The sequence below is a fragment of the Laccaria bicolor genome, genomic scaffold (genome assembly GCF_000143565.1).
Source record: "Laccaria bicolor S238N-H82 LACBIscaffold_12 genomic scaffold, whole genome shotgun sequence".
NCBI classification, from domain to species: Eukaryota; Fungi; Basidiomycota; class Agaricomycetes; order Agaricales; family Hydnangiaceae; genus Laccaria; species Laccaria bicolor.
The window spans coordinates 163,753-176,512 of NW_001889883.1; the positions used below are offsets into that span (position 1 = coordinate 163,753).

At 47.2% G+C, this 12,760-nt stretch overlaps 4 protein-coding genes across 4 annotated transcripts; 3 read left to right on the forward strand and 1 right to left on the reverse strand.

Moving 5' to 3' along the window:
- Window positions 1–1,810: 1,810 nt before the first annotated feature.
- On the forward strand, window positions 1,811–2,694 carry LACBIDRAFT_327156 (uncharacterized protein; the record flags this gene model as incomplete). The annotated part of the gene is made up of 6 exons (XM_001881000.1): window positions 1,811–2,000; window positions 2,073–2,162; window positions 2,283–2,353; window positions 2,401–2,519; window positions 2,545–2,564; window positions 2,672–2,694. 6 exons carry the CDS (start codon window positions 1,811–1,813, stop codon window positions 2,692–2,694), a joined length of 513 nt encoding a protein of 170 aa, XP_001881035.1.
- A 762-nt stretch (window positions 2,695–3,456) lies between these two features.
- LACBIDRAFT_294313 (uncharacterized protein) lies at window positions 3,457–4,920 on the reverse strand (the record flags this gene model as incomplete). Its single annotated transcript, XM_001881201.1, has 4 exons — window positions 4,863–4,920; window positions 4,156–4,804; window positions 3,930–4,098; window positions 3,457–3,866 (listed from the first exon to the last, which is right to left on the reverse strand). The coding sequence occupies exons 2-4, from the start codon at window positions 4,717–4,719 to the stop codon at window positions 3,457–3,459; spliced, it is 1,143 nt and encodes a 380-aa protein (XP_001881236.1). The 5' UTR covers window positions 4,720–4,804; window positions 4,863–4,920.
- Window positions 4,921–5,698: 778 nt separating this feature from the next.
- Window positions 5,699–7,144, forward strand: LACBIDRAFT_297503 (glycosyltransferase family 32 protein; the record flags this gene model as incomplete). Its single annotated transcript, XM_001881001.1, has 2 exons — window positions 5,699–6,632; window positions 6,690–7,144. 2 exons carry the CDS (start codon window positions 5,699–5,701, stop codon window positions 7,142–7,144), a joined length of 1,389 nt encoding a protein of 462 aa, XP_001881036.1.
- Window positions 7,145–10,635: 3,491 nt separating this feature from the next.
- LACBIDRAFT_297505 (uncharacterized protein) lies at window positions 10,636–11,923 on the forward strand (the record flags this gene model as incomplete). The annotated part of the gene is made up of 8 exons (XM_001881002.1): window positions 10,636–10,680; window positions 10,737–10,883; window positions 10,970–11,151; window positions 11,226–11,318; window positions 11,367–11,464; window positions 11,518–11,670; window positions 11,724–11,797; window positions 11,849–11,923. The coding sequence occupies 8 exons, from the start codon at window positions 10,636–10,638 to the stop codon at window positions 11,921–11,923; spliced, it is 867 nt and encodes a 288-aa protein (XP_001881037.1).
- Window positions 11,924–12,760: the final 837 nt, after the last annotated feature.

Genomic DNA, 12,760 nt, shown 5'->3' on the forward strand with positions numbered 1-12,760 from the left:
ATTTTTTTGGGATAGTGTTACTAGGCATGATAAGTGCCTTGTGAAATATTTTCAGCCCCAATCCACCAAGAAAAATGTCAAGGATTGGTCCAGGATGATTGCTCTATGCAAAATTTACTTTTGTTGGGGACTTTTCAAGTTATACCCAGTGTAAATTTATTTGCTATCATGCTATACTTCAGGCATTGTTTAAAAGACATCCTGAGTCTCCATGGATCAATTCAAAAGGATGGTAGCATTTTTTCTCCTTGCAGAAAAGAAGGACCAATGTTGTAGATATTTGTTTACTTCCAGAAAAACTCTGGGAATTAGCATCTACAGACATCATGCAATGTTCATTTTAACATTTCTACCTACCTTTTGTATTATACACACTACAAACAACAATAGGGAGTCATTTTACCTCATTCCAACAAATATATTGAGTGAAAAATACATAAAATGGAGAATAAGTTCAAATTTACCTTTTAGAGGAGGATATAAAATTTTCTAGCCCAGAGACTTTATGAAACTTATAACAATAGCAGGGAGATCCAGTGTTCAAAATATCTCTTCCTCAAGTTGTGAATTGCTTTCAGTAGGTTGCAGTCATTCAGAATTTCCCACTTTGTTACATCCCATTTTTGGCACTTATCCTGAGTTTTCAATTGTTCATCCCCAGACTTGGTATATACAATCTACACCTCCTTAGCTATATTTTATACACTAGAGCTTAGTTCTCAAAATGTTTGATTCTTGTGTTATAGCACCAACTTTGTCCAAAAAATGATCGGACAATCTTTTTGCCTAGTTAGTGTACATCTACTACCAGGTGCCCAAAAACAAAAGAAAAACGTTGAAAAAAATTTATACATTGAAAGGGTGGGCAAACGTCCGTACAACCCGTTTACGGCCGTTTTTTGCCCGCCCGTTCCCGTTCTGACTTTTGAGTTGCAAATTTACGCCCGTCGATCGACGGCCGTCCCCGTCAAACGGACGGTGCGCAGCCCTAGCGACTCGAGCGGTGGCGTGGTATGCGTACGAAGAATTTGCGCTCTACTGTGGTCAGAGAAGAAGATGACGACGAATGCAGTGATGACAAGGAGAGCGATACCAGCCCGACCGGAGCGCGTCCGTACCGAGCATCTGGATGAACCTCGGGAGGCAACTTGTCGTTTTTCAGTTGAACAATAACGACGACGTGACCGACCATTCTTCTAAGTTCTCTCCGACCTTTTTGGCGTTGGCAAGGTTTCGAAAATCTTTTCTAGATTTCGACCGCCTCTCGGAACGAGTTTTACCAGCCCTTCGCGCAATGTAGTTCTGAACTTCCTCCCTCCTCCTTCGACTCAAAGTATCGGCAATTTCGAGCCAACGCGACCCACATTCTGCGGCTAGGAAGCTCGTGGCTCCCTCGTAAACGCTACAAAGCTTCATCACCACGACTCGTTCTTGCCCAAACGGATAACAGGAGAAGACTTCTCGCTGACTCGTCAACAGACAACTTGTGCCTAGGACGCGCTTCTGACCTGATCCGTCCATGTCGGATGCACCAAGTTGGGGGACGGACGCTGTGGGTCCCCCTTCGGGAAAATCTAGTATCAGATTTCCGAAGGACTCTCGCAACGGGCGCCCGGCCCTCTGTCCAACCCTGGGGCTCGTCGACTGCATAAATAGCTGCTAATTAGCAGGTAATGGTCTCTCAGTTGTGCTGGTCACTAACTCCCGCTTGTCTTTCTTCTCCTTGAACCATCCACCATCTCGAATCAGAATCATCCCTCGAATTTGAACTATCCAACTCGTAATAGCTCAGTCGCACCTTAATATCGCCATGCTCCTCGCTGTCCAGCTTACCTTCGTTCTGGCGTTCCTGTCCTTGTCTGCAATTGCATCACCTGTCTTTTTGCAGCGTCGTAGTCCTATGACTATCTACCATGGGACATGCAAAGAACACGTAGCTGACATCAAGAAGGCACTCAAGTTGCTTCCCGGCCCTTTTCCTGGAGATTTCACGTACAAACGTGCGTTTATGTTTTTTAACTATATCGTTTCGTTCAAATTGTCGATCGACTAATATCTTGATTTATTAATAGCTGCATTTTATTGTACGGACAGTTATGCGCAAGCGCACACGTATGTGCAGGATATAAAAGGGGAGTGTAAACAGGGACATGCTGTTGTTGGTATGTCTGCTAAATTCTAGACCCAGCCACATCTTACAAATGAGCCAATGAACAAAATTTTGCTACGATCCTGGGAGTCTCAAGTACGAACTATTCGCATAATTGATTGTACCTTGTTAGCTCTAATTTTCTCCACTCACAGCGTTTTAAACCTAGGAACTGGCACAGACGACAACTCCCCGGCTGTGAAGGTTCGCTGAACTTTGAACAACTTAGTGATTGCTCGCTTACCTTGTAGAAATTGCAGTTTTTTCACGCTTGTCAACAGCTTGCACTCAAAGTATTGGGTCATGAGAAACTTGATGCCGCCGACACGAAAACGAAAGCGATGGTTGATAAACATGATGTGATTTCAGGGTGAGCGCTGCATAAGTATCTTAAGGGCTCAAACATTGAAACACCGTATGCAAAGATCTGTCCCGCTGTCCTTCATACCACAGAAGACAAATCTCAAGGATCCGTTCACACAAATCGTATTCCAGACGGAGAAATGTGTGTAACTTTTTCAGCTTCATGCTACCTCGAATACTGAGGCGCATCCCGTACCCAGCATTGAAGGCATTGACCATTACCAAGATCACGTAATATGTACACCAATCATGTATGGTTTCACGATTGAAGAAATGATAGCGTTGAATGTTGAACATACATTTCATACTGCTGGAGCTCCCAGCTCATAGTGATAGTGAGGGTCACCGCTAGCACTAGTTCTGAGTTTTCAACACGTCGCCTTGAAAGTTTGCGCTCCTCGCTAACTAGGGTTGACTATGTCATTGACTCGCCGAAGGGTTTGCTTGTTGGTAGTTGTAGGTGTAAGGCTTGCGAGAGCTATTCTCGTGTGGTACGAAATTTGAGTATATTAGTATCAGGCACTTTCCAATCCCAATTTGCAGGTGTCTACCAGTCCGAATCCTGTTACTACGCCTTTGAGATTTCGCCTCGAAATCTAATACCAGAACCCAGCCAACAACTTCCAAATGCCATCTCACATACTATCGGCACACGAGCACTCCACCGCAAAGAAAAATGTCATACGTAGGATGACATGGCTGAAGTTTGCTACTGCATTTAGAGTTCAGAGGTAGGTGCATGTGAGCCTACGCAAACGATTCAGTAGATGAAGTAGGTGGTAGGCATGCGAATGTAGTATAAATAATAGAATAAAGCAAAGCTTAGTATGTCCTGGCATAGCATTGCCGCCCACAATAACCCATCGAATAACCCAAGGGAAATGAAGAGTGTAGCTCGAGAGAACTGGGTAAAAAAAGGTGGAGGTGGCGGATGTAAAAACCTCTCATGGAAAGAAAACCAACAAGGTCCATGTGGTCATAACTAGAAACACTGCGAGAATATTCACGTTGGTTCCCGACAACGATGAAGCGCTGCTCGCGAGCGTTTTTGCGTATCCTGCGCCACATAACCCGACGGAGAGCTCGGCCGCGGGCTGATACGTCGCTTTTAACCCCGCCAGTCCTGGTGCCTGTGTAGAATTTTGTATTGCAGCCGCGTAGATCCCCATAACGCTCTTGGTGCATGCACCACATGAAGGCGTCGAGCTTTTCGGTAATAGGATGCTCAAAGGCAGCTGATAGTAGTACAGATCGGAAGGACTGGGGTTCCGAACTGCTGTTAGGAAGCAGTAAGTGTTCGTCGTTGGATCGGCTAGACAGGATGCATCATGCATGACTTGAAAGGCTTGTAGAGCTGCATCATCATATAAATATAAATATGGCGATCTCGATCAGGGGTTGTCTACAAGAGACTGACCTGCCAAGGTGTTCACGGCCATGGAATTTTGATCTTTGAGGTCTTGGGCACATGCTGTCTTGAGGGATGCGGCGAACCATCCCATATTGGCTGCACATTGGGCAACTCCTGGGCTCGTGTTACACGTTCCCCAGATTATTGAATTCAAAAGCGTTAAATTTTGTTGGGCCTGCTATTTATCATTAGAGACTGAAAACGGAGAAAAAAATATTTGAACCGTACTAACATTGATAAAAGAGTCTGAACTCTGGAGAAGCAGAGAGAACGGACGACATGCACGGAAGGGCTGCGTGTTCGTCATATTGCCGAAGAAGTTGAAACATGATACACTTGAGAAGTTCTGCGCAAGGTTTCCATCGAAAGGTTGAGGAAATGGTGTCGGCAGGGGAGGAGGGGAGGATGGGACTGTCGGAGTGATTTGATTGGAAATGCCAGTTGAGGAAGCTGCACCGAGAGACGTTGACGTTGAAGGAGCTGAAGACGATGATGAACTCTGGGGCAGTTGAGGCGCAGGTAATGGGTGCCGTCGGTGTGGCCTCCGATTTGAACCGTCGGCGATCAGGCCATGCCATGATACGGGTACAGGCGGCGAGAAGGGGGTCAAAGAGAGAAGTCGTGCGGAAATAGTGATTGCCATGAGAACGAGGGGAACAATAATGACCGCCCGTCGAAACTGGCGTCCAGTCCGCTTCTTGGCCCCCAGCGTAGGGCCAATTGACGATTGTGACGTGGGGTTGGACACAGGGGTGAAGTTAGCGGTCGGTCCGGGAGATGGAGGCGGAGTGAACATGTCGAGGAGGGGGTTGGTGAAAGAGCGTCGGCCAAATGAATGTGGTTGTTCAAAGCGCGTAGAATTGACAATAAGTGCGGTCCTCCTACATTAACATAGATGCTTTAGCGCGCCGTATGAGAGAGAGCTGGAAAGAGTACTACCGTGCACTTCTGGCGCTGTAGGGTCGTGAATAAAGAAGACGAAGAAGAAGAAACCTCACGTTTAAGACGCTAGCGAACAGCGTCGAAAACACCTTGCTTGAGATCGACAATGGTGAGAACCCATTTCAGGGGGCACCCCTTGTTTTTATGATTTGAACATACGAACCGAACTCTTGTGACTGATTTCGCACGATTCGACAAGATTAGTCTCTGATGTGAGGCACCGGAGCGCGCATGGCTATAAATTCAACCAGAAACCTTGCAGAAACCGCTCAATGTCCTTCAAAACGGTGTTTTGCAAGTTTCTGACGCACCGTATAATTAGTAGAAGTGGTGAGCGCTCAAAAATGAACCTACATCATAGTACAGCCTGAAGGCTGAGAGAGACGAAACAGAATATTACACGCTTATTTAACCGTTTCTCTGCCTGTTTCTTCTTTCTATTTTGGGACCGGTCATCGACTCCGTATACTTCGGGAACCATCCTACCAATATGCTAAGTATCGATCTCCGTATCCCAGATGTTTTACAAAATTTATCCTCACTTCTCAGCCTGTCGAGCTTTGAAGGTGACTCGTAATATTTGAAAGGTGATGCTAAGGGTATTTAGTGAGGCAAATGTCTGTTGACACGTGAGATCTTGACTCTAGTCACTAGTGGCCAAACTTCCGCTTGACCTTGGCTTCACCTCACCACATCCTCTTACCTCGTTTCCATGCCCAACTTGTAGCAACGTGAACAATCCTTGGAAGAGAACGGACGCTGTACACGGACAGTCAGAGCCGGGTTAAGTTACGAATCAATAACTTCCTGTTGAGAACACCGCTCGCAGCAAAATGTCGCGGGGCGACTATGAACGCCTTCCAATGTACGCGTCTTCCGAATCATTACCCCGTCAACGCTCATCTGCGTCCTCCGCGCCTTCTTTACCCACAACGCAATTCTTTCCTTCACCTCCGGCGCGCTCACTAAGGTCCCGCACTGGTCACGTACCGAAAACTTCACGATTTATCCCCAAACCACGTACAATTACAACATTTATCAAGTTCGCCCTGCCAACAGCCCTATTGATCGTACTAGCCGGATTATATCTCTACGAACCCCACATAGAAATCTCTTTCTACCCTCGGAAGTGGATTCACCAGGAAATTGAACATATAGCGCCACTTGCGGGGTGCTTCGACCCAGCTCACGTCAGCCCGAAATATAATTTATCTGCCTACGCGTACGGGCCTAGACGAACGGAGGTGCAGGCGGGCATGCCACTTAGATTGGGAATGGACTGTTATGATTTTGCCGGAACGATACAAAAGCAACCCAATACCGCTCGCGGGAATACTAACCGCGTGCCACCCGAAGAACGAACACAATTCCACACTTACTGGAGAAACGATCTCGCGCCTTTCGGTCCTCGTCAAGAATGGATGCTAAAATCTTTTTTCGCAACGCAGGACGTGGAATCGACCCGCTTGATCTTGTGGTCAAATGGGGATTTGAGCTCAAATGATATCCTCCGAACATACCTTCGACGATATCCCGATACGTTCGCCTTGAAAATCGTGGATATCCCGGACCTCGCCAAGGGGACGGAGCTGGAAGGAAGCGATCTTCTGACTAGAAAAGACGCCAAGGCCTGGATAGACGGAGATTTGATTCGTCTTCTCCTTCTATGGAATTATGGCGGAGTCTGGGTCGACATGGACTCACTGTTGACGCGAGATTTGGAGCCTCTGCTGGAACACGAGTTCGTCACGCAATGGGATTGCTATGGTGCGTTCTCCGTCATTTCGAACTCAGTCTGCGTCTCATATTCAACCTTCTTTGTAGACAAGATCTATCTCCCTCTTAACGGGGCCCTCATGCGATTCCGCCAACATTCACCCTACCTCTGCGAAGCCTTCCACGTGATGGCCACCTCCGCCCCTCCTCGATCAGGCTCGACCGACTGGGGTGCCCTTCTGTACTTCAAAGTCTGGCGGCGGCTGATCGCAGAAAACGTGCCCCCGTTCAAAATCCTTCCATTCTGCTTCAGCGATGGGCGGTCATGTAGGCTCGACAATCGACTACCGGATCCCTTCACCCCAGATGCTAAAGATGGCAAATGGACGATGGGGCTGGGAATGGAAGAAGGTGGCGGGCTGGATAAGGTCCTTGGGAAGATTTTCGGGGTCCACCTTCATAACCAATGGGAAAAGGCCTATCCGGCTGGTGGATGGGTGGAACGGCTGCTCTTAAAAAGATATGACGTCAAGCTGGGTACTAGGGAGAAGGACGAGATCTGAAGGACTGCTGGGGATTGGTATATTATGATATTTAATGCTCAATTTTGGTTTCAGGCAGGATGGCGAGCTTGGGCTTGATATGGCTGCTTGAACTGGGGCACCTGAATGCTTTCAGTTGAGCAGCGTTTATGAATCGGTACGTCTCCGGTCATGTTTACATTTCGCAGCTTGATTTTGACCAGATCCCCTTTAGACGTTGTCGTGATACATTCTGTTTACACTGTAGAGATACTACCTCAGCAATGCGAAACTGAAGTTGACTCCCCTACCTCTCCATCTTGCCAACATTGTCTCTGGGAAAGGCTGTTTGCTCACGTATGCAGGAAACCTTTCAGGCAATTGACCAATGTTTTCCAGCGAGATTGATTAAATTTTACAGAACACACATAGTCGATCGAGTTGCTGGTCTAACCAACGCTAAGCAAATGGCGCTGATTAGGGGAGCCTGCCAACTTACTTGCATGAGTCGGCACTACTATAAGATCTCTACTTTGACAATCATTGTGTTGCAGGAGAAGTGGCTAGACCTTGGACACCTCCAAAGCTTGATTGTCTGTTGCTGATCCGATTGGATTGTCGGATATCTTCAAAAGCTCAACCTGGATCTTGCAAACCTTTGGGCATTCGTGTATCCTCCTTTTGATGCGATCCAGTGAATTACCACCAGCACCATTGCTTTTGTCTCTTCAAACCGAATCAGCGTTACAGTCAAAATCGAGATATATCACAGACAACCGATATTGAAATGAGTTGGCAAGCGTTATATGTCTGATTTCGTCAGGCATCAATGCACCAAGCGACTCCACCAAAACATATTTGTGTCGGCTGACCAGAGATAACATGATTTACTTAGATGGTCGTCGAACCTTGCGATTGCGTTCGATGACGTCCTTTTGATGAGCCAAGGATATCGGAGGTCGTAAATTTGTCGTACATACCGATCGCAATAACAAATCTTTGCCGCTGACGTCGCGAAGGTGTGCATGATAGGGCGTAAGTATCAGCTACTGTCGAGGCAAGGTCAACTTAGGACCAGGCCAGCTATAACGCTAGATTGTGCGCTACAATTCGCAGCTACGCAGGTCAGGATCCGGATTGAACTCGCACTCCTTGACCTTCAAAGGACCATTTTCGTCATGAGTTGATGTGCCGAATCTCGAAAGCCTTGTTGCTAAATGGCCTGCGTAACTTGATGAGCAGATTGATCTTGTATTGTTCGTCACAGAAAGGGTTCATTTGGCAAGTGTAGATTGTTAATCCTAATCACATCCTATGTTCCGTGGATCATCCCGATGACTTCAGTCATATATGGCTTATCATCCGTTGATGCAAATGATGCTGGACACGCATTAAAAGATGTGCCAAAGACATACGAGCTAGCAGTAGGTAGACTTTGCAATGAGGCCACCTCCAAATGCCTTGCACCTCCTTGATGCTCTCAGAGTTACAGAGACGGCATTCGTCGGACCACCTTCCCTTCATTCCGCGCATGAGTTCGCAGTTTATCGAGCAGCGGTGAGTTTGCCCATCGCTCCGGAGGTGTCCTTTTCCCAGTGGACCAATAATAAATGTCCCAATCTGGTTCATCAAGGAACTAATGATATATCGAATGAGAAATTGCAAGGAGGGGAGATAGGAGGGCAGACCTTGTCATACTCCATCAAATCGGCGTGGCTCATGGTACTCAACTCTTCGCGCGCGAAAGTACTTAGCAGGAGATCACACTCCAAGATACCACGCTTTCGAGACTGGTATGTGAGCCGGGCTCGAAGAGTATCTTCCTTCTCATCGGGTCTTGGCAATGGGGTCGGCGGTGGAGTCTCGGAAGAAGTGGTTGTCGCTTTCATGTGCTCCGGAGTGTGAGGTAGAGGCCATGGATCAGCAAAGAGGCGACGGGTCGACGATATAAGGCGCCGTTGCGTCGATGCACGCCGACTGTAGGCGACAGAGACTTTTTTCAAACTTTGAAGCATTGAGTTCCGTTTTCAAATTTTCGTGCTTGACCAGAATCAACGGCTCCGGCCCGCAGAAAGCCGCCTCCCAGTCGTTTGCACTTATTGATCACCGCAACAACTTCTTGACAGGATTGCATCGGTGGATTATCTTTTCCGAAGTCTCACTGTGCGCCTACCCGTTTTTCTAATGTCGCCTTTCTCATTTCCTTTTCAGAAGGGCTCGTGGTTCTAGGGAATTTTGACGAGTTTTATGATCATCATTGTCGTTACTCCTTGAATGGAATGGATCATAACGGTCGAGACTTCTCAAATAAGGTCGAACATAGCTGTTCTCTCCCGAATGAACATACGTGGTTCCCTTGGATGGTTTTCCTTACTCTCAAGCTAACAGTATCTGCTGCTCACTCCCAATTTCAGCATTTTGGAGGATCAGTAGATCAAGATGAGAGCAAAGGCGTCGTGGCGTTCACAATCAGGATACTGTAATACATGCCTTGCAATTGATTCGGAATCTCGGATCTTTCCTTCTTTTCGTCTTCCAGCTCGCATCTCCTTCAACCAGCTTTCTCAGCATCGCGTTGGGTGTACCTGGTTCTTCGTCATGAAATTTCAAATGGCTTGGGATACGGGTACGTGCATAACTACAATTCTGGCGATATTTTTATTCATCCATTGAAATTGATTGAGAAGCAAGAATCTGAGAACTTAAGCAGCAAGCTCGATATCACTACCGCCTGGATGACTGTCATGGCCATGTGTTCTCTCTGTGGGTACGTCTTGAAACGCACTCAGCCAAGATCAAGGGTCTAATTGCGCTGGTACTACCAGGAGCGAACGACACAAACATCATCATTCAACGCTAAGCTTCACTACTGAAGCTCAGCTTCCTTACACTCAAGGAAATCACTGTGCAACACTATTGGTACCATATAGAACATGAATCGGCATGAATTCTTTTCAAGTCTGCCCCTCACATTCACTCACCTCCGAGTATGACCCTTGGAAAATGGCCTTCTCGACCATTGATCTGCCCTGCAATCAAACTCCTCTCCGATCTAACAGATTCCGAAATACAAATTCATCTCAGGACGACTCCTCTTACTTCCCTTTTTCGAATAGGGACGACCTATAATCTCGACGATCGACCATTTCCGGAACCGATAGATATAAGTAGATAGAATGCCATCTCTCACACCTCGCTTGGCATGCGATTTATTCCTCTCTTTACCTCGTTTTCCATCTTTTTCGTTCCTCCAACTACAAGCGCGTCGGTGGCACAGTAATCTTGCCCCCTCTTCAAGGATGGACGTGCCACTGCTTGATAGGTATGATCACGCCCGGACATGATACTTCAAATATTTCAAACTGACTGGCTTTGTTCCCATATTCTTTCCTTGCGACCGTAGACTCATTTACCTGTGCGCATCTTGGGTCGGCACGATATTGTATACTGTCGAGCTCGGGCTTGCTGGCTACTATTTCTACCGATTTTCCAGCCGCCCGCGTCTACGGTTCTTGGTCGCCGGCATATTGCTAATGGATTCTGTCGGCATGCTTGCCTTTTTTGCTCAAACTTGGATGGTACGCTCATCACATACGTTCGTGGCGTCTCACTTATTTTACTATCTTCTTTGAAGATCCTGTCCGACGCAACCTGTACCACCTTTTCTTTTGCTGCTCAAATTTGGGCTCACAGAAGGAATAGCACAACAACCGTCACTCTTTGTTCATTCATGCACTCGGCCAATCCTCGTTTGCACCACCGCCGTATCTGCCATAATAGAGCAAGTATTCCTAATTAATCGCTACAAAAGACTGTAAGCATCCATCCCCCTGCTTCCGAAGGAAAAGGTAATGACATCGCATACAGGTCACAAAATTGTATCATTTGCATGCCACTGGTACTATTGGTCATTCTCCACGTCAGTGTCGACATTTCTCAATATTCCATTCCAAATCCTTACGAGATAACATTGCGAGCAGGCGGGCTTCAGCTTCTTTTCTGGGTTTTATGTTTTCTTCCGCCCCGATGACTCCCCCGGTCCCGGTATCGTAGGCATGCTCACGACCACGTACGCTGGTACTCTCACGAACAATACCGCTCAGCCTAACAATTTGCTTGGTAGAATTTCGGCCTGCCTAGCAACGGCAGTAGACGTACTCATCCCCGTGGCACTTGTGTGGCAGCTCCATGCAATCGGCCCTGTTTGTCTTGAGAGGTAAGCGTCCATCGGGATACGTGTGGATCATCTCCTCAGGATTTATAGGTCATACGGACGAAGGTTAATCAACGCGATCTCCGCTGGCTGCCTCGGTGGCGTGCTGAGCATTATCCTCATCATCCTCTTTTGGACGCAACGAAACGGTTGGCAACAATCTTTTTTACCTCATGAGATCGTCCTGATGTACTCTATGCAGTATATGCTGGTGCCGTTTTTCCACTGGGAGGGGTACATTGCATTACCGTCCTGGTGAACCTTGTGGTTTGCAAAAGAAGAAGCACGATGGTTGGCTTCCCACCGGCGCCGAAGTCCCCTGAATTAGATGTGGAAATCGTTCTGGAATCTGCTCGTGAGTTTCTCATGCATGTTCCTCTACCCCATCCTTACGAAGTGTATGAATAGCGGGGAAGCGGTCGATTAGTCCTCGAATAGTAGACACTTTTGTGAGCCGTCAAGCTTTCTTTGTGGATGTCGAAGTGCGCAATTTCGTTGTTGTCAATCGCATATACTTAACACCAATTGCTCAGAGGAAATCCACACAAGATACAAAGATTGGATATGGGGAATCCTTAGAAGGAACGTTCTCACCGGTTGCGCTGTAGAATTGCGGGGTTGTACGATGGCTGGGTCATTTAATTTATCAGAAACGGTCTCTTTCATCATTGTTTCATTGCATGCTCTTCGATAATCTGTAAATAATAACCACCATGTAAACTAAATTATTTCATGCGTTCCTGTAATTGACCCCACAGAAATAGATGGGCCGATTATTACGTTTTGACTTTAGTCACCTCCACCTTTCCAGGTCGGTGCGTCTTTTCATAATTTTTGACATAATCAGGGGACTTGGTGTGCGCCCTTCCGGTATCATCGTTTCTGCCTCGCTGAGGTGTGGGCACTTGGTACCTAGACTCTGGATCAGCATACTCTGGCGATTGCTTGTAAGTCGACATCGTGATGTGGCCGCCGTGGTGGTCCTTGCCGGGGAAGGCAGGAGGGATGTCGCTGTAAGTTCCCTGAAGGACGGGAGCCAATGGTTCGCGGTATTGAGGTGCGCCATCACCTGGGATTAAATTAGCCTGGGCTCAGCTGTAAGGAAAAAGGCGTACAATAAGGCGTTCTACCGAGGGGTTCGTGGTGTCTTTTATGCCGCTGCGTGTTGGCCCAAAACCATGCCAGATAAGGAGATGATGCTTGGTAGGTGGATATGTGACCTTGCCTTTCGCGGCGAGGTCGGGGGTATGATGACTACGGATCTTCAAAGCTTCATCCATGAATAGCTTTAAATTTCTCGAGAGGTGCAAACTCCCGACTTAGAATTTTTCTTGACATGCTGCTGATGAACTCCGAGACAGTGATTCGAAAATCGAACACCAGCGCGTCTAGATTTGTTTGTCCGCTATACGTGAGTAGTGCAATTTGACAGAAGGACAACATCA